The sequence below is a fragment of the Laccaria bicolor genome, genomic scaffold (genome assembly GCF_000143565.1).
Source record: "Laccaria bicolor S238N-H82 LACBIscaffold_9 genomic scaffold, whole genome shotgun sequence".
In the NCBI taxonomy this organism is placed as follows: domain Eukaryota; kingdom Fungi; phylum Basidiomycota; class Agaricomycetes; order Agaricales; family Hydnangiaceae; genus Laccaria; species Laccaria bicolor.
In genome coordinates, this window is record NW_001889880.1 from 1,172,827 (window position 1) to 1,191,687 (window position 18,861).

Sequence of the window (18,861 nt, forward strand, 5' to 3'; positions counted from 1 at the left end):
GATTCTTTTTTACGATTTTGGAAACTCTTTTCATAGATCCATATCCCCCTGCCTGCGTATTCCTCGTCCTGTGATGGTTTTTTTCAGACGACCCTTGCCTTTTTTTCTTCTTTCGGTACCACCTGTTCTGATAATGCTTTTCGGATTCGCAAATCTGATATAATGATACCTTGTATGCACGCTCTTTCGAAACAATTTGTTGACACGTATAATCAAAGTAGCAGTTACACACATCATAAAACGTTAGCGGCGCGCTAAAGAGATACGGTGAGCAGCGAGGCTAGCAAGCTTGAACCAATTCAAGCGTTGTCACGTGGTCGTCACTGATTGCTTTCCCCCCTTCACTTCACAATGAGCATACGCGCCCCCCGTAAAGGTGAAAATTATGAGCTCAGTGTTGATCTAAACAGCGAGTACCGGGAGAAACGCAAAGATGCCATCAAGCGCACCATCGCCTCTATGACAGTGGGCAAAGGTGAGCAAATCCTGGTCCTATCAGACAAGGGGTCGGCTAAGCGTCGAACAAGATGTCAGCGGCCTCTTCCCAGATGTTCTCAAGAATATGCAGACAGACGATCTCGAGCAGAAGAAGCTCGTATATCTTTATCTCATGAATTATGCTAAAACTCAGCCGGAGCTCGTCATTCTCGCGGTCAATACCTTCGTCAAGGACACCGATGACCCAAACCCACTCGTTCGCGCTCTGGCTATACGTACCATGGGCTGTTTACGCGCAGAGAAGATCATCGACTACCTCTGTGACCCTTTGCAGAAGTGTCTCCGTGACGAAAACCCCTACGTTCGCAAGACGGCGGCGCTTTGCGTGGCGAAGCTGTACGATCTCAAACCAGAGCTAGTGATTGACAATGGTTTCTTGGAGCAGCTGCAGGAGATGATTTCGGACAGTAATCCTATGGTATGTTACACCGCCGATCTTTCTCAGAGTATCTCAAATGTCCTCTGAAGTGATTGTCTAACGAGTTGTCCGCAGGTTGTCGCCAACACTGTCGCGGCTCTGACAGACATTCATATCGCCGCTACATCCCAACCGTCCACGTCCTCGTCTGATCCCGCCATCTTCGTCATTACCACCAATATTTTGAACAAACTGTTGATCGCGCTGAACGAATGCTCCGAGTGGGGAAGAGTGGCCATCTTGAACGCGCTGGCGCGTTATGGGGCCCAAGACGAGAAGGAGAGCGAGCATATTTGCGAACGGGTGGTGCCGCAGTTTCAACACGTGAATGGGAGTGTCGTTCTGGCTGCAGTCAAGGTCATCATGATCCACATGCGCGGCGTGCATAGAGAGGACCTCATCAAGCAACTCGTGCGCAAAATGGCCCCACCGCTTGTAACGCTTCTCTCGTCACCCCCAGAGGTCCAATGGGTTGCTCTCCGGAATATCAATCTCCTCCTACAGAAAAGACCAGACATTCTTTCTAATGAGATGCGGGTGTTTTTCTGCAAATACAACGACCCTCTCTATGTCAAGGTAGAGAAACTTGACATAATGGTTCGGCTGGCTACGGAGAAAAATGTGGATGCTCTTTTGAGTGAGCTCAAAGAGTGGGTTGGATTTTTTTTTGCTGTTAATTGATTGCGGGTGCTGATAGCAGCCAAGGTATGCTTCAGAGGTGGACGTCGACTTTGTCCGGAAGAGTATAAAGGCGATTGGGCAAACGGCGGTCAAAATCGACGAAGCTGCAGAACGATGTGTGAACGTGCTGTTGGAATTAATCGCCACGCGAGTGAGCTATGTTGTCCAGGAAGCTGTTGTTGTCATGAAGGTGTGTACATCGCCGTTTCCAAATCATTGTCTCAACGTCGTGTTAGGATATATTCCGCAAATATCCAGAAACTTATGAGGGCATCATTCCAATACTATGCGCTAACCTTGATGAACTTGATGAACCTGAAGCCAAGGCCTCACTCATCTGGATCATTGGAGAATACGCCAAGAAGATCGACAACGCTGATGAGCTGCTTAGCATCTTTGTTGATACTTTCACAGAAGAATCCTACTCTGTAAGTCAATTCTCTGACTTCAAGATGACTTTTTGACTTTGTCGTGGCCAGGTACAACTTCAAACTCTAACAGCTGTGGTGAAGCTCTTCCTGAAAAAACCAGATTCATCACAAGGTATTGTTCAGAGGGTTCTTAACACCGCCACGAAAGACTGCGACTCGCCGGATGTCAGAGACCGCGCATATATTTATTGGCGGCTTCTCTCAATGGATCCGGCGGCAGCGAAAGTAAGCTGTTGGCCAAGTTTCGCATTGTTTCCGAAACGCTCATTATCCTTGTTTTTCCGCAGGCTGTGGTGTTGGCTCACCGTCCGCCAATCTCCATTCCCCGGACGACGGTGGCTCCTGCCCTTTTGGAAGAGCTCCTCGGGGAAGTTTCGAGTCTCGCTAGTGTATATCACAAACCTGCAGAAACGTTTGTTGGACGGGGACGAGTTGGCGCAGACTCTGTGCGGAAAGGGACAGAGTAAGCATTCAAACGTCTCCGTTTTTCATTTCGTAAGGTTTGATGTGCCATCCTAGGGAGGCAGACGACCAATTTTCTACGCAAAAAGCGTTACAAACTGTGGTTGCCGGTCAACAGGCAGAAAATTTACTGTGAGCACAATTCTACTTGCTTCAGTCATAATCCTGCAACGAATGTCCTTTCTTTTCTAGCGACTTTGATGACGCTCCAGCTCTTGACGGGCAACCCAAGGGTCTCGCAGCAACAGAGGTGCTGTCGCAAACGCCGGCCGCTGCCAACCTTCTCGCGGGAACATCGAGCAATCCCCTAGACGACCTCGTGTCGATTTTCGGTTCCGGTGGCGGGCTAGCGCCAACGTCCGCCGTACCCTTTGGCCCGGGATCTGCGATACCAGGACGAGGAGGATTTGGATTTGGACAGCCCATGTCGCCAGCACCAGCGACACCAGCAATTCAACAACAACATCAGCCTCAGGACGATCTTCTTGGCTTGTTTTAGAATATCCTGCCGGCCCATTGCTAAGATACACTCTTTTTCTGCCTCAGGGATATTAATGTGTTAGTTCTAATTTGTGCCTGGGTAAGCGTTCATATGGGATGATACCGCGGGGATTGCGCTTGTATCCGCATGCTAATTGTTGAATGTGTGGGTGTTGGTGCCTGGCCTTTTCCATGCTTGATCTTGAAGTTGGCCACTAAACTCTGCGCCTGAGCGTTAACTTTCATATCATGACTTTTCCGGTTCAGCGTCAAAAACACTTGACCTCTGTATAGTTGTGAGTGTCTTTTACTAGAGGAGTTAGGAGTGCTAAATTCATGCAGAGAGACCAGATGAATGATGGACCTCACATGAATGTATGCGAAAATAAGACGACATTGCTAGCACCCGCCCAGACTAAGCCCAAAAATGAATAGCCGTCTGCTTGCTGAGCGAACGCTTTAAGATAAGAACAGGAAGATGAATGTACTGCTTGGCCGTTTGACAGCATGTATCACCCAGTGACTTTCGTCATTTCTCTCGCGCTCGTTTGGTCTAGCCACGCACAACAGCTCGCGGATATCGTACGTACCCCCAAAGTTTTTGGGCGGTTTTATTGAATTTGACGCTTTCTTTACAGTGGCAAACTTCATGGGACCAGTCTAGTTTGTTGAAATCCGTGAAACCAAGCTCCCCAATCAATTTTGCTACACCAATCCTTGTTGGCAGCGCGAATATTACCATTGATGACACCAAGGTGTATCAGCCGGTGTTGGGATTCGGAGGTTCTCTCAGTACGCTACTTCTCCCGTCCTTTTTTTTGGATGTAGCAAAATCATTAACGTGACGTGAATTCGGTGTAGCGGACTCCTCTGCATCACTTTTCAATGACTTAAAGGTGGGGACGCTCGTTTCTTCTGGAGAGTCACCCTGCGTTCTGATGGACCGTGTTTAGATAAAGAACTCTGCGAGCTACTGGAACCTGCTCAACTATCTGTTCTCCCCGGTCAATGGCGCTGGATTGAGCTACCTTCGTGTACCACTGGGAGCCACTGACTTTTCTGCCAAAGGTATGTGATCTGTCGGACATGATTGTGTGGAGCATTGATGTTTTATCATCTTTTGTAGCCTATACCTTTGACGAGTCCGTTAATGATACTTGTTTGTGGAATTTTGATATCAACAACGCCCCCGCCTATCTTTTCTCTACCCTCAACGACATCCAGACCGTTAATAGTAGTGAGTTTTCGTATTATTTAACTATGCCCTGCTGGTTACCTTTTTTTTAATGACAGTGATTCGAGTTCACGTCTTGCCATGGTCACCTGTGAGTACCTGGCTGCTAATCGGTTGTCTCTCTAACATTGGAGCAGCCTGCGTGGATGAAAGATGGTGGAACACTAAACGGCGGATCACTTCAATCGAGTTTGGTGGATGTCTGTGAGGAACACCGTACATCACTCGAAGGCTGTTATTGATCAATGACCAGATGCAACGTATCTCCTCAAATGCCTTCAAGGGTTTAAAAGCAAAGGCATCACTGCATACGCAATTTCTGTCCAAAATGAGCCTCAGAACGTCAACCCAACTTTCCCCACAGCAAAGCTAACGCCTGTAATGGAGGGACAAATTGGCACGAAGCTGAGGACGTTGATGAATAGCAATGGTTTCCCCAAAACCAAGTTGATTGGTCAGTCAGGTGTCTATCGTATGTTATTCTCGCTCACTTTTGTTAGGCTACGAGCACAACTGGGACACGGCATCTACTTACCCAGTCCAATTGATGCAAGCGGCTGGTGCTGCTTTTGATGGGGTGGCCTTTCATTGTTATGGGGTAAGTCAAAACAATTGCGGCGTAAATGTACACCGACCCACTGACTACTATGCGCTAGGGATCTGTAGATCAACAGGACACGTTCAACAAGTTGTTCCCAAACAAAGTAATGTTCGCTCACCAGTCGTTCGTAGAGCATTGCTTACTTTCGTTTTTATAGGAAATCTATATGACGCGTAAGATATATTCGTGCAAGTTCGACTCTGTGCCAAACCAGTTTGATTAGAATGCACGGGCACAATTGGGACGAACTGGTGGGGCGACCTGAAGGTTTTTTGCAAATTATTATTATCATTGCCTGCTGATCGTAACAACTTCAATAGTGGTATATGAACAACATGTAGGAAATCAGACTAAACGTACTTTCGTTCGCTTGCTCATGATCCCGGATATCTAGTTTTATAGGTGGAAGATTTCCTTCTATTCTTCGTCTTGACGCTTATATGGGTGCAAGGCTCCGTAACACGTAATGCACAAGCAGCGCTCATGTGGAATCTTGCTTTGGATGGTACAGGATCTCCCAAGCTTCCGGGAACGAACAACTGTGGAGCGTCTGGCTGCAGGGGTATCGTGCAAATCAATTCAGATGGAACCTACAAAGTAAATCAGGAGTGTGAGTTGTACCCAAGGCTATTTTGAAGCTATGTCAACCAACCTTACAGTCTACGCTATGGCTCACGCTTCCAAGGCTATTATCGCACTTGATGTTGGTGGTCCCAGTGCGAAGCGGATTGGGGTAACCATAGGCGGCAACATGAATTGGGCCCTTGTCGCTGGGGCATATGTTACTGGCCGAGCGAAACCCTCTGACCCCTTTCGGTATTCCATCGTGGTTTTGAATTGTAAGCATGCACACCAACATCGTATCGCTTTGCAGCCATTGACCCTCAGCCAAGGGAACAACAATGTGGCGGCCTGCCAGCCGGCATCTATACAAGCGACGATCCACTTCCGAGGAAAACAGGCGAGTTCTTCCTATTGGTCATTTGTAGACCCTCATCACTTCTGCAGGCGATATACACATTCCCTGTTGGAGTAACAACACTTTCTTGGTACTGTAAGTGACCCTCAAACCTCCAGTTAATGCGGAGACTGACCAGCCATTAGCCGCAACGGGAACGGCTTTAACGGGCAGGGAGGGGGAGGTCATGTATGCCAAAACAGAGGCCGCCCAGCAAACCCTCTATTTTAACAAGTGAACTGCGGGGTTCTTTCCCTCTACCGTCCTGACTCAATTGTTGAGAGCTGATTGGTTTTTGTTCAATAAAATTTATGTTCACCAGGTAGCCAATTGGCACAGAGGCGTTTCTGACGACCAATTGTTCTATCCCTTTGATTCCCTAGGATTGTATCACACACTTTCCAACCTACACCCGAAACAAGGATGTATCGGGCACCTGAGCAAACCACAAGACATATCCTAGAATGAATGAATCATTTCCGCTTATTGTTTGTGTATCTGACAAATACTACCTTCAATTCAATTCAATTGCCGAGGAATGGACACTAACCTGCCAGGTAAGTACAGGAAAACATAATCTAGACAATGTCCTGATGTCCCAAACCTCAAAGGAAGACGTTAGCTGGAGTGAGAATTTGGTAAGAACGTGAGCTAACTGGGTTTATGAACTTGCCAGTCGAGACTCGAGAGCAGTCGACTCGTCTAACGTGATCCACTGAGCCGTCAGTCCTCGTCGTCATTGTTGTCATTGTGCACCCAAAAGCGAAAGACAATTGACGTTCTTCTTTCATAAAACAAAAGGCATCGGAGATGCTACTTATGATCTTCACCTCGACACCTAACTGGTACTGGACTAATGGGACCGGCCCGGGGACTTCCATCTTAACCTTCTCTCAACTTAAAAAGTTATATCAAGTAATCAGCGGCAGAATGCAATTTAGATTGCTTCGAAATGACCATGCTTCTCGCGCTGACTTGACATACTACGAGCCAGGGCACGAGATAATATCGAACGGCGCCTAGCTTCAATATCTCATCGTTGCCGACGACAACTAGACAATAAACTAGTACACGACCCTGCGTGACCGTGGATCGTCTAATCTACTCTGGGCCATGTTCATTTCCTGCGAGATATCATGAAAATCCTTCATTAGCCACTCAGTTTTTGGACTCCTTTCGGCGATGGCCATTAGACGATCGAGCCGACACCATCCAAACGTCCATGATTTGACGGGACCCTTCCGGCCTGTCAGTCCCTCCGCGTATTTCGTATAAAGTTGCATATAAATCGTCTCAGAGTTCCCCGTCCTTTTGACGGGGTGATTTTCCGATGACCTTCTTGCCATTTGCCTCCTCGTTGGCTACAGGTTGGGCCCTCCTATGCATCATTCTTCTTGTGGTACTATATGCCTTACGGACACTGGCTGCCTCTCGGATTGACTTTCCACCTGGTCCCAGACCACTTCCTCTCATCGGAAATGTACATCAATTACCTACGGAACATCAGGCGGAGACTTTTTTGGATTGGGGACTCAAATATGGTTCGTCGTACTCCCCTTATCGTTACATGGCCACCTATTTAATGCGTACGCAGGCGATGTGTTGCATGTACATGTATTTGGACACCCGATGGTCATCCTGAGCAGCTTGCAAGCGGCTCGCGAACTTCTGGACAAACGAAGCTCGATATACTCTGATCGGCCTCGGTTCGTATTAATGTCGGAACTGTGAGTTTTTATGTTGCGCTCGTTTCGTCAGATCTTTAATCTTGAGGGACTACCAGGATGGGCTGGAGGAACGCTAGCACACATTTGAGATAGTGAGTAGAAGACGTTGCTTGTTGTGTGGCGCTGATGCCGTTACTTCGAAGCGGTCCTCGATTCCGCAAGCATCGTCGTCTCATGAACGACGTCTTTAATCAACGTGCAACAGCTCAATTTCAATCTCTACAAGAAAAGGAGACCTTGACTCTTCTTGACGGATTATTGAACTCACCGACTGCCTACATCGATCATTTCAAAAGGTAACTCTCGCGCTCCATATTTTCACGACATAAACGAAGCCGCGTTGTCTCCTCCAGATATGCAGCCGCTCTTATTCTGAAGATAACGTATGGATACGATGTCCATTCCGTAGATGATCGCCTTGTTCGCCTAGGTATGTCGTTCATTTAGCAGGAGGTGTCATAAGTTAGTGACACCTACTTTTCCAGCGGAACGCGCTGGGACATTGACCGTTCAAGGGGCAGGCTCGCCAGCTGCAACCTTGGTCGACTTCTTTCCGGTCATGAGGTGAGTCGAACTGACGTCACATCATATGCTTTTCCCATTTTTTTCAAGGCATATCCCCTCTTGGGTGCCGTTCGCCTCGTTCAAAAGAAGGGCACTTGAAACACGGAAAGTGGTCGATGATATGATGGATATACCCTATGAGCTGGTCAAGGCTAACATGGTTTGACTTGTTCGATTTCTGGCACCCCATGGAGATTGAACCTTCTCAGAGGAAAGGGGTTGCCGTGCCCTGTTATACATCCAACCTGCTCGAAGCGCAACGCAATTCTCAAGATGGAACTCTAAGCTTCGAAGATGAGGAGGATATCAAAGGATCCGCTGGGACGCTCTTAACGGGTGATGCATTTCCTTTTCGTATCCTTTTGCATACTTTAAACAAGCCCCTGTAGCGGCGGAGGATACGGTAACAAAACAATCCTGCGTTGCTTAAACCCTCGTTGACGTATGTCCCTCATAGACAGTCGCGTTCATGCATAGCTTCTTGCTTGCAATGGTCCTCCATCCAGAAATATTCAAAAAGGCCCAGGAGGAGATGGAGCGGGTAACAGGCAGTCAGCGATTACCAACCATCAACGATCGACCCGCACTTCCGTATCTCGAGTGTGTTACCAAGGAGGTGCTTCGGTTGGTGATGTTAATGTCCCTGTGGCTATCTCGAAATTTCTGATTTGCCGGACTAGCTGGAACCCGTTAGTACCCTTGGGAATGCCTCATCGACTGATGGAGGATGATTATTATCGAAACTTCTTCATTCCAACAGGAACAACCGTCCTCGCAAATATTTTGTCTGGTTATCTCGCCCCTCTCTGAAAACGGTACCTAATTTCTTATCTAGTGCTATTTTGCAAGACTGCCCTCAGCCAGACATATTCTGGCCTGAGCGATATCTGGACGACCCAACTCTCCTTGATCCCTTCACCGTCATATTTGGCTTCGGCAGACGGTGAGCTGCCTCCCTGGGTTCGAATTTGAGGCGCTGATAGAGGTCGGAGACAGGATTTGCCCTGGGAGGCACCTCGCGGACACAAGCGCGTGGTCTGTCATGGCAAACCTGGTGGCTGCTTTCAACATTTCGAAAGCTTTGGACCAGAAAGGTCATGAAATGACTCCCAAGGTTGAATTTTGCACTGGTTTCGTAAGGTGCGTCATATGAGCATTTTAATTGAACCCTCTCCGAATGCGTCCATCTCCTTTCAGACATCCCAAACCTTTTGAGTGCTCTATCAAGCCCCGAACGGACAAGCTGCGGGCCCTCATTAGCCAAGCAAGGGCAGACCTATAGTGTCTCTGAACTTAATTAAGCGAATTTCGTTTCGTTTTCTGTCGCACCCTCTCCATGCTTTTTTTCCATTTCTTTTTCTCGTAAGCGTAAGCTCTTATACCTTGATGATACCTAATTCTCGAACCGGCGTGGCTTTGTACTTTAAATAATCAACATTTGTGGGCCCCTGGAGGCTCCTGCATTGGGGCCTCGCTATTAATCCTTGTCCAAATATTTCGGACTTGAAGCTTGAAGTTCGGTAGGATTACTGCCCTTTGCATATATGATTGAACGCTCGGATTTTTTCTCACTATTTGTCCTGGCCAAATATGATGACAAATTTTGCCAAATTAGGCAAAGATGGGTAGGGAACAACGTTCTGAGAATACTTAAGTATACCATCCACAAGCTCTCTCAACGCCTTCTAGCCATGAACAACATTGAAAAAAGCTCTGTCATTCTTAGAATATAATTAAGTGACAAGAATATTTATCCCTGCCTTCATTCATGAGAATCTTTTCCCCAATCCTCTTTAAATTTGCCCAGACCTCATTCAGGTAGATACTGGGTTGCTAGCTCTGCAAGACTGTCAAGAAATAGGAGATATTTGTATTCTCAGCCTCCTGGGGTATTTATTATAAAACATTGTAAAGGGATGCTTAGGGATCAGTAGATTGACCATAAGTATAGCTACTCAAGCTACTGCTAATGTACCAGATCAATAGCCTAAAAACTCATCAAGCTTTGTGTAAGAATACCCATAACCCTGAGGCCACTTCACCACGTCGTCTCTCAGATCTTTGCAGAGGGCGAGAGCCAGAGACGGACGAGACCTTCGTCTGTCGGCTTAATTTGGCAACATTTGTCATCATATTTGGCCAGGACAAATAGTGAGAAAAAATACAAACGTTCAATCATATATGCAAAGGGCAGTAAGAGGTTGAGGTTCCTGTGCTGGACAAGGGGAAAGGCAAAACAGCGGCCCGGACCGCTCCGTCTGTTCCGTAACCCATGATCGACGAGTCTGTCACATCACTGTGGCATTTGGCCCAGTGGTACTGCTACATATTGGCCACCAATGTCCAGCGTGCAAGAAGTCGAACCCGCACTAAAGACCTTTCCGGCGCAACTCGATTCAAAGCCGCACTCCGAGTCGGATGATAGCAATGGAACGCAGCTTGATGTCACCCCTGGCACCCCAACGATCAAGCTCGATCGACTAGGCCCAATGGTGGTGAACAGTGATGGTGTATGTGTTCTTGATTTAATGAGCTCCTTAACCCACTGTTCTCTGATATGGAGACAAACTCCAGACTCTCTCGCGGATCGCTAATTGGGGGGAAATGTCTGATATAGAGCAAGAGAGGACTTTGAGGGTGCTCGCCACCCGGAACAAGTAAATGCGTTTGCGAGTTTTTTTCAGATGCGAATGCCTGCTAATTACCACAGGATTCGCCTTGCGAATGAGGAAAGGAAATTGCAGCAGGAAGCAGCGTTGTCCGAGAAGACCGCGAATACGGAATCACATTGAATGTAGAGCTTATCCAGGTATATAGGATGGAAGAAAATTATACCAATGTTTTTTTCTTGTGGATTTCTTCAACGACAAAAATGACTTCGCCCTCGTCCGTGGATTTCCAATTGCCCTAAGAAGATCGAGTCAACCGATTGCAGAACGAAGCAGAGTATATATAAAAAACACAAACCTCCCATTTGGTGCCATTAATAGCCAGTCTCCTAAACGTCGGAGAACCTCCCTGAATCATGGAGGTCGCTTCTTCGTGCGATAATCGAAACTTGTTCCGCTTGACGTTGCACAGTTGAAAGGAAGCAGAGTGGAGATAGCGTAACCCGGGCAAATGTTCTCGGAATATTATCTGTCAAAACGGTTTATCAAGAAGTTTGGAAAAGAAGAGATCGATCAGGGCTGACAAGTGCGGTTGGACCGGCTGAGATATAGAACTCTTCTAGAGATGTACAACACCGGAATAACATTTCCAGAGCGTCTATGCCGACGAATGCCGATCTAAAGTCAAGGAAACGGACTGTCGAGGCGTGCTTCTTGGTCATGTGGTCGATGAGGCTGCCAAAAGATAGATTTGCACCGAGATACTCCCCGTCCTCATCCGAAACGAGAGAGAGGGCTTCGATGGGTGACGTTGCGATGGCCGTTCGGACCCATTTGCAAAAGCTCCGAACTTCGTATCGAGTTTGTACGCGTGAGTGATCTACAGTGAAGTGGCGCAGGTGGGTGAGGGATGGTTGTTGTGGGGGAGGCTTGAGTTGCTGTCGTTGTTACTGCGTAAGTGATCTGCGGAAATGAAGTGATCGTGCGAGACGTACCCAATAATATCGCAGTCGAACGTGCTCCAGTTCTTGAAGTTGGCCTATAAATGTAAAGACGTCATGGTTTGTGAGGGAGTAGGATAGGCCCAGGGAGAAGGACCGAAGACGATCCTGAACATGTGGTAAAAAGGACTTTAGAACTCCGGGAGTTACGGAGCCGCAGTTGTCCTGTTGGTCACCCTGAGTGGGCATGCGGGTGCAAGAGGGGTTTGCTCACTTTCAAGTGAAGTTCGGAGAGCGTATGAGAGAGTTTTGCCAACCAATCTGGCAGCACTTGTAGAACCGCACGAGAAGGGTTATAAAGCGTCAAATGTTTGAGTCCTGAGATTTCACATAACAGGTGGGATTTGGTTTCGTCCATGCATGATGTGTTGACTGAGAGCTCTTGAAGGGAGGATAATTGGTGTAGGGCGTTGAGGCTCTCTGTCAGGAGATCATCGTGGTATGTCTGCGGTGTAAATTTGATGGTGCGCAAGTTCTTGAAAGTTTGGATGGCATTGACGAGTGTCGATCCTAGTGCGTTCCTCGACGACGGGCGTGCGGATATAAAGCCTAACGAGGATGGTGTCATTCATGATCATACCTGATTGCCAGAACATACCGCTAATTTCGAGCTCGAGAACATGGGGGGCGTTTCGGGGTAGAGACGCGGAAGGGAAATTCGAGGAAGGCTGAGAGAGACTGAAGTTAGGGTTTTGACTGCAAGGAGGTGCGGAAGACTTGAACAGGTATTCCAGTATTTCTCAGATCGAGCACGCGTTGGAATGGCGGAGACAGGACAGCGCGAGAGTAGAGTATTTTCGAGGCTGCGCGATTGAATTCCCAGTTGACGAGGGAATATGAGTAGAGGGTGGTGTGGTCATCGCGGAAGTGATCGAGGATGCGGAGGAGGAGGTCGTAGCTGAGCGTAGCGGACATTATTGAGCGTCAATTGCTCGTCGTCACGCCGGTCTTCAGAAATGCCTCCTCAACACGTTGCAGTTCTAGGAGGAGGCCTTACAGGACTCTCGTCGGCTTTCCATCTTTCACGCAGGTACCCGTCTACGCAGATAACTCTTATTGAACGTCAGAAACGTTTGGGTGGCTGGGTACGCAGTGAACGCGTTGTTTTGCCTGGCACCACCACCTCAGTCCTTCTAGAAGCAGGCCCCCGGACTCTTCGACCCCATGGAAAGTCCGTTCTTGAGCTGGTAGGTGACGAAGCTGCTCAACAGACTACTCAACACTGACTTGTGTAGATTCATCTATTGAATCTACGCGACGAGGTCATTACTGTTCCAAAGTCAGCAACGGCTGCGAAAGCCCGGTTCTTGTACGTTCCAAAAATGTATGGCGATAAAATAGAAGGCATGCAGACGCTCCCTTCTTCCATCGTGTCTCTCTTGGGATCACCTCTGTTTCCTACCCTGCTCCAGGCCGTCGTTGGCGAGTTTTTTGGGAGGAGAAACAGACCCCCGGACGTGCTAGATGAGAGCGTTGACGCGTTTCTCACTCGTCGGTTTGGAGAGTCTTTTGCGCGAATATTTGGGAGTGCGCTCGTGCATGGAATTTATGCTGCCGATTCTAGGCAGCTCAGCACGCGCGCAGCTTTTCCTTCGCTGTGGGAAGCGGAGGAAAGGGGAGGGGGAAGCGTTGTCCGTGGATTCCTTCGCAAAAAAGCACCAGTGGAAGACGACTACGAGTTGGGAAATATGCTGGACGTGATGAAAGATGTCTCTGTCTACTCGTTCCGGGATGGCATTCAAACCCTGACGAACGCATTGGAAAGCTATCTGGTGGCTCGCGACAATGTCAGAATTCTTCGGGAAACGAATGTTTCTCTGCTGGAGAAGACAGGCGATACATGCAAGGTATATTGGTATTCTATACAAAACGTTGACTAATTTGAACAGCTGTCGACGTCGTCTGGAGAGCTTAGCTCAAGTCATGTCGTTTCGGCGCTTCCGCTCGCGGCGCTTCAATCGATTAGTTCGGTTTTCATTCCGCACTTGACGGCAAACCCTATGTCGACGGTAGACGTGGTCAACCTTGTCTTCCGAGCACCGCCATCGGAAATACACCCTGAAGGATTTGGGTATCTCATTCCCCGGCCTCCGACAGGCTATGCCGGTTGTAGGATACTGGGAGTGGTGTTTGACTCGTGCTCCCTCCACGAACAGGATAAACCAAACGTGGAAGACTATTACCACAAGTCGGAATATACAAAGGTGACGGTTATGCTCGGTGGGCCGTACGGCAGGGGTGAGTGGACTGTTCCTGGGATATTGGATGAGATGGAGGTACATCTTGGTCGACGACCGCCAAGGCCTGTTTATTGGCAACACCATGAAGGAAGAATACCTACGCCTACTCCTGGACATTTTACACGAATGAAGGAGGTTGTTGGTGATAATATTTTCATTATTGGATCTGGAGTTGGTGGAGTGAGTGTTGTGGATTGTGTATTTGCAGGAAGGGAGGTTTATTTGTGATTATTTGAAACCTTTGTAGAAATAGTTTTCAGGTTCTTTCACTTCTTTGCCATGCCGCAAGCACAGACTCCGTCTTCAGTATCAATTGGTAAAAAACCAATGGCTTATCCTGCTCAACAGCAGCAGCAGCAACAACAACCTAGAACTGCTAGAGCCGCCTCAAAGGCTCCTTTGCCTTACCAACACCAGCAGCAGCAGCAGCAGCAACATCCCAACCCATCGCCGACCTCAAAGGGAAAGCCTTCTCCAAATAAAATTTGGAGTACAAGCACCACAGAAGAGCGTGAGCGCATCAAGGATTTTTGGCTTGGCCTTGGCGAGGAGGAGCGGAGGAACCTCGTCAAGATCGAGAAAGATACCGTCCTCAGGAAAATGAAGGAGCAGCAGAAGCATAGCTGTAGTTGTGCCGTTTGTGGAAGGAAACGGTGTGTACCATCTCGGCCTTTGCTACTTTTTTTGCCCCCCACTTCGTTGTACTAAATTTTTAGTAGCAATGCCATTGAAGAAGAACTCGAGGTACTGTACGATGCTTATTACGAAGAGCTAGAACAGTACGCGAATTACCAGCAGCGTTATGTTTCCTCCGGCGGCACCATTCCGCCACCTCCCGGTCCAGGTCCTTTTCCAGGAAGTGTCGAACTCGATAAGAACGGTGCCGTCGTACACTCATCTCCAAAGCAGCGTTCCAAGAAGTCTGCCATACCTCCGGTCCTCAACGGGCGAAAGCCTCCACACACACATCCGCCTCCGCCTCCCAGAGAGGGTGAGTTTGAAGATGAGGATCAAGAGGAGGAGGAGTACGAGGAAGAGGAAGAATATGAAGAAGAAGAGGAGGAGGAGGAGGAAGAAGAAGAGGAAGAGGAGGAAGAAGAGGAGGAGCAGGAACAGCAGCAACCTCAAAGGCGAGCAGCCAACGGACGTAAACCGGTGGCTGCGGCAAGGCGTGTACCTCCCACTCAACAGAAACCTACTCCACCAAATGCTCCGTCTCCCAATGGAACTGTCCCAAACAAAGCCGGACGCGATGGGCTGTTTAACATAGGTAGCAGCCTTACCGCCACAGGTAACGCCTTTTTTTACTTTATCGTGTGATCTGTTGCTCACGTCGTCCTAGGCCCTGGAAACATATTGACTGTGGCTGATGATCTCCTCAAGAATGACGGTCAAAAGTTTCTTGAGATGATGGAACAGCTTGCTGAGCGACGAATGCAGAGGGAGGAAGAGGCAGCAGCCGATGTTGAGGATGACAGCGAGGAGGAGAGCGATCGAGATCCAAATGATGAAAGCGATGAGGAAGACGACGAGGATGGTGTGAGCGATGAGGAAGACGACGAAGAGGATGAGGATGAGGAGGTCTGTCTTTGTTTCCACTATTCATCTTTTCCTCCTTCTCCATCGTGCTGACACTGTTCGCGGGTTAGGTGATGACGGAAGAGCAAAAGATGGAGGAGGGGAAAAAGATGTTCTCCATCTTTGCAGCACGGATGTTCGAGCAGCGGGTTCTGCAGGCGTACCGTGAAAAGGTCGCTCAAGAACGTCAGCTTCAACTGCTTCGCGAGCTCGAGGACGAGGACAAGTTGAGCAAGGAGCGCGAGGCGAAGAAGCAAACCCAGAATCAAAAGAAAAAAGACAAGAAAAAGTTGGTGTTTTCTTGTCGTGTGATTATCCTTGCTCACACGTTTGTCAGGCAACAAAAACAGGCCAAGGAGGAAGAACGCGCAGCCAAGGCTGCAGAGAAGGCCGCGGAAGAGGCTGCTGCCAAACGTCTTCAAGTCGCTCAAGAGGAAGAGAATCGCAAGAAACGAGACGAGGAACGTGTAAAGCGTGAGGCGTCCCGGAAAGCTGCAGAGGAGGAGAGGGTCCGTAAAGATGAGGAGAAACGGAAACGATCTGCAGAAGAACGCGAGCGTGAACAAGAACGCGAGCGCAAGAAGAAGGAGAAGGAGGAGCGGAATCGTGCTGAGCGCAAGGAGCGCGAAGAGAAAGAGAAGATTGCGCGGATTGCAAAGGAGAAAGAGGATCGGGAGCGGGTGGAAAGACAAAAGAAGGAGGAGAGGGAAAAACGGGCTGCTAAGCAGAAGGAGGAGGAACGCGTGCAGAAGGAGGCCAGGGAGAAGCAGGCTGCTGCGATGCAAAAGGCTGCGGCTGCGTCACCCAACGGCAAAGGCGCTTCACGCATGAATGCTGCTTCTTCCTCATCGTCGTCAATCTCTTCCCTATCAACACCTGTGAAGGGTAATGCAGCAGCGTCTGGTTCCGCCCCTCCTCTCCAACGATCTCCAAACACCAGTGGCCACGGTGCGAGTAGTAGCTCAAATGGTCCCCCAACATCCAAGAAGGCCGTCAATAAGGCTGCCCCCGTTGTTACACCCTCTGTTAGCACTCCCACCAATCTTGCTGCTGCACCTCGCCAACAGCAGCAGCATGCGTCTCGCGTTCAGCAGCAACAGCACCAGCAGCACCAGAATCAGCCTCAACCTCTTTCCATGGCTCCAACTCCAATTAATACCACCCTCTTACCTCCTCCACCGCAAAGTGCTCCAGGGATGATGTTCGCCCAAGGGAGTCTAGGCGGTATGATTCCACCTTTAGCCATGTCACCACGCCCCGGCAGTTTTGCTCCACCAGTTCCCTATCCCTTTGGTGCTCAGAATATGCAACATCAGCAGCGAGGGTTTAACGGAGGACCGCATCCAACAACGCCGTTCGATCACCCTTATCCTCGTGGTATGCCTCTTGGTGTTCTCCCTCAACACCAACCGCCTCCAATACAACCCCCACTGCCGCAGTCAGCGCCATCACCGATCGGTCCCCCGCCAAAGACAAAAACACCCCTACCATTGAGCGTGCCGCCATCACTATCCGCTCCTGGATCCTCTATGCTGCTTGCTCCTGGTCAGGGAAGGAGAGGCTCCGTACCCATCCTTGGAGGCCTTTCTGGAGACGTAGGAGGACCGTCAGGACCGGGACCCATTACGCGACCTATTATTGCACCAATCGCTCGCCCAGGCACAGGAGAAGGAGCTTCCGGTTCTTCTTTAATGAACAACGCGCCTGGAACCACTAGTTCAGGTTCCGGTTCTCCCATTCGTCGAAGCCCTAGTCCAAAGGGCATGCTTTTGGGATCGTCAGCATTGGCCGCCGATGATGATGAAGTGGTATCGCCTGCTACTACTCGTAGGTCCACGGCACCGATTGGGATTGGGATTGGACTTGGCTTGGGTGTTGGAGCTGTTGGACAAGGATGGGGACCTGCAAGCCCGAGAACTGCACTCGGCATGGGAGAGCAAATACCACTGAGAGGTGGTGGGGGCGCACCCTGGGGTCCTCCGCCCGGGTTTGGTCGCGGGCACATACACCAGCAACAGCAGGTGCCCATTGGAAACTTGTGGGGTACACCTCCGCCCCCCAGTAACAGCGAGTGGCACCCACCTGGGACGTTCTTTCCTCCTCATTCTCCTGCTGCGTATATGGTTAGCCATAATTCTTCGACGGCAACGGCGACTCAGCATACGAGCGGCAATTGAGGGGGAAGCTTTCACTCTTCAGGAATTGTCTTTTTTTCTTTGAACCGAATTATTCATTCAATACATTTCATAAGAATGTGCTAACCAACGACATCATCATCCTTTTCCATTTTGTTGCTCTCGTCCAATCGTCCTGCCACTGCTCATCATCTTTTGAGTTGGTCTTAAATTCATTTCTTATTGCATGCAACGAAATGGACCCACATCACAATCTCTTCATTAAACATCATCAGTTAGCATCGTTAACAATGTCAATAATATAGTAATGCATCATTGAAAGATTTACTTAGCGATTCCAACCCGCAACACACCAACGTTTCTTGTCTTTTTATAGCTTCGGAAGGCCTCACAATCTGGTGGTGTTGCTCCCAAAATCTGGCAACAACGTCAAGTGTCTGTTGTGGCACGCTTATCACCGACCTTTCGATAGCTTTCAGAAACTCGAAGATCCCAGTAACTCGCTGGCTGCCACTATTCATTCCCTCTTCAACTTCTGTACTCAAGACTACTCGAGGAAAGAGTCATGCTTAATTGTTCCAACTATTTTATGGCCTTATGACAATCATTTTTGTAAAGTTGTCTGCGGTGTCAAAATATTGATGTCATTCTTGATGTCATTACATATCTTGACATACCTAAGTATAAAGTTCTCCACCAGTAAGCGCTTTACGGCACATTAGTATTGGTGGCTATAGCGGCACGATTGCGGATCAAACGTGCAAAGCCATATCAAGGGATCAATCTAACCAGAAACCCCCTTTTCGCGTGGAACCCTGGGTTTCTTCTGCATTTGGTAGAAATCCCCCTTCCATCAGTCGATGGGTTATTTTGAGGAACCCCATGTCGGAGTTAAATTCCTAGATGCCGACGCGTGTCGTGCTCAAATTTAAATTGATCTTGGCTCCCCGGGTTATGATGAGAAGAGAGCGCGACGAGTTGAACTCCATCATGCACATCCCTTGTCGCACACGTATCGTCGCGCGATGCGACGCGCCCACTCGACAAGTGGTTACCACGGTAAATAATATTGGTTCATGGTCTACACGATGCTACAAGATGCAAACAAGATGAGGGTTTGGACGGGTAGCTATACTTACATAGATGTAGGAGAGCGGGAGTGGTTTAGGGATGCCACTGCTCCCTTCCATAGTCCCTTGCTACTTGAAAGGTTGATGACCCCCGCCGCCAACTTGAACTTATGC

The 18,861-nt window shown here is 48.8% G+C and overlaps 7 protein-coding genes across 7 annotated transcripts; 5 read left to right on the plus strand and 2 right to left on the minus strand.

Annotated features, from left to right (window-relative positions):
* Positions 1-351: 351 nt before the first annotated feature.
* LACBIDRAFT_291101 (uncharacterized protein) lies at positions 352-3,034 on the plus strand (the record flags this gene model as incomplete). The annotated part of the gene is made up of 9 exons (XM_001879776.1): positions 352-475; positions 528-916; positions 992-1,566; positions 1,622-1,787; positions 1,834-2,025; positions 2,077-2,253; positions 2,316-2,491; positions 2,548-2,622; positions 2,683-3,034. 9 exons carry the CDS (start codon positions 352-354, stop codon positions 2,987-2,989), a joined length of 2,181 nt encoding a protein of 726 aa, XP_001879811.1. The 3' UTR covers positions 2,990-3,034.
* A 443-nt stretch (positions 3,035-3,477) lies between these two features.
* On the plus strand, positions 3,478-6,001 carry LACBIDRAFT_319085 (glycoside hydrolase family 30 protein; the record flags this gene model as incomplete). Its single annotated transcript, XM_001879777.1, has 16 exons — positions 3,478-3,552; positions 3,609-3,762; positions 3,832-3,866; positions 3,924-4,038; positions 4,097-4,207; positions 4,264-4,295; positions 4,342-4,408; positions 4,458-4,658; positions 4,705-4,802; positions 4,861-4,908; positions 4,963-4,978; positions 5,029-5,072; positions 5,208-5,415; positions 5,465-5,766; positions 5,814-5,859; positions 5,910-6,001. The coding sequence occupies 16 exons, from the start codon at positions 3,478-3,480 to the stop codon at positions 5,999-6,001; spliced, it is 1,644 nt and encodes a 547-aa protein (XP_001879812.1).
* Positions 6,002-7,093: 1,092 nt separating this feature from the next.
* On the plus strand, positions 7,094-9,533 carry LACBIDRAFT_190116 (uncharacterized protein; the record flags this gene model as incomplete). The annotated part of the gene is made up of 14 exons (XM_001879778.1): positions 7,094-7,304; positions 7,358-7,490; positions 7,547-7,582; positions 7,634-7,786; positions 7,844-7,920; positions 7,976-8,054; positions 8,103-8,214; positions 8,264-8,390; positions 8,444-8,457; positions 8,512-8,678; positions 8,735-8,839; positions 8,890-8,997; positions 9,051-9,194; positions 9,252-9,533. 14 exons carry the CDS (start codon positions 7,094-7,096, stop codon positions 9,334-9,336), a joined length of 1,551 nt encoding a protein of 516 aa, XP_001879813.1. The 3' UTR covers positions 9,337-9,533.
* Positions 9,534-10,779: 1,246 nt separating this feature from the next.
* LACBIDRAFT_293945 (uncharacterized protein) lies at positions 10,780-11,853 on the minus strand (the record flags this gene model as incomplete). The annotated part of the gene is made up of 4 exons (XM_001880021.1): positions 10,780-10,961; positions 11,022-11,192; positions 11,248-11,601; positions 11,659-11,853. 4 exons carry the CDS (start codon positions 11,851-11,853, stop codon positions 10,884-10,886), a joined length of 798 nt encoding a protein of 265 aa, XP_001880056.1. The 3' UTR covers positions 10,780-10,883.
* Positions 11,854-12,348: 495 nt separating this feature from the next.
* On the minus strand, positions 12,349-12,579 carry LACBIDRAFT_319088 (uncharacterized protein; the record flags this gene model as incomplete). Its single annotated transcript, XM_001880022.1, has 1 exon — positions 12,349-12,579. One exon carries the CDS (start codon positions 12,577-12,579, stop codon positions 12,349-12,351), a length of 231 nt encoding a protein of 76 aa, XP_001880057.1.
* Positions 12,580-12,620: 41 nt separating this feature from the next.
* On the plus strand, positions 12,621-14,132 carry LACBIDRAFT_319089 (uncharacterized protein; the record flags this gene model as incomplete). The annotated part of the gene is made up of 3 exons (XM_001879779.1): positions 12,621-12,851; positions 12,900-13,511; positions 13,575-14,132. 3 exons carry the CDS (start codon positions 12,621-12,623, stop codon positions 14,130-14,132), a joined length of 1,401 nt encoding a protein of 466 aa, XP_001879814.1.
* A 51-nt stretch (positions 14,133-14,183) lies between these two features.
* Positions 14,184-17,659, plus strand: LACBIDRAFT_319090 (uncharacterized protein; the record flags this gene model as incomplete). The annotated part of the gene is made up of 5 exons (XM_001879780.1): positions 14,184-14,572; positions 14,624-15,195; positions 15,247-15,485; positions 15,554-15,771; positions 15,820-17,659. The coding sequence occupies 5 exons, from the start codon at positions 14,184-14,186 to the stop codon at positions 17,657-17,659; spliced, it is 3,258 nt and encodes a 1,085-aa protein (XP_001879815.1).
* Between the last annotated feature and the right edge of the window lie 1,202 nt (positions 17,660-18,861).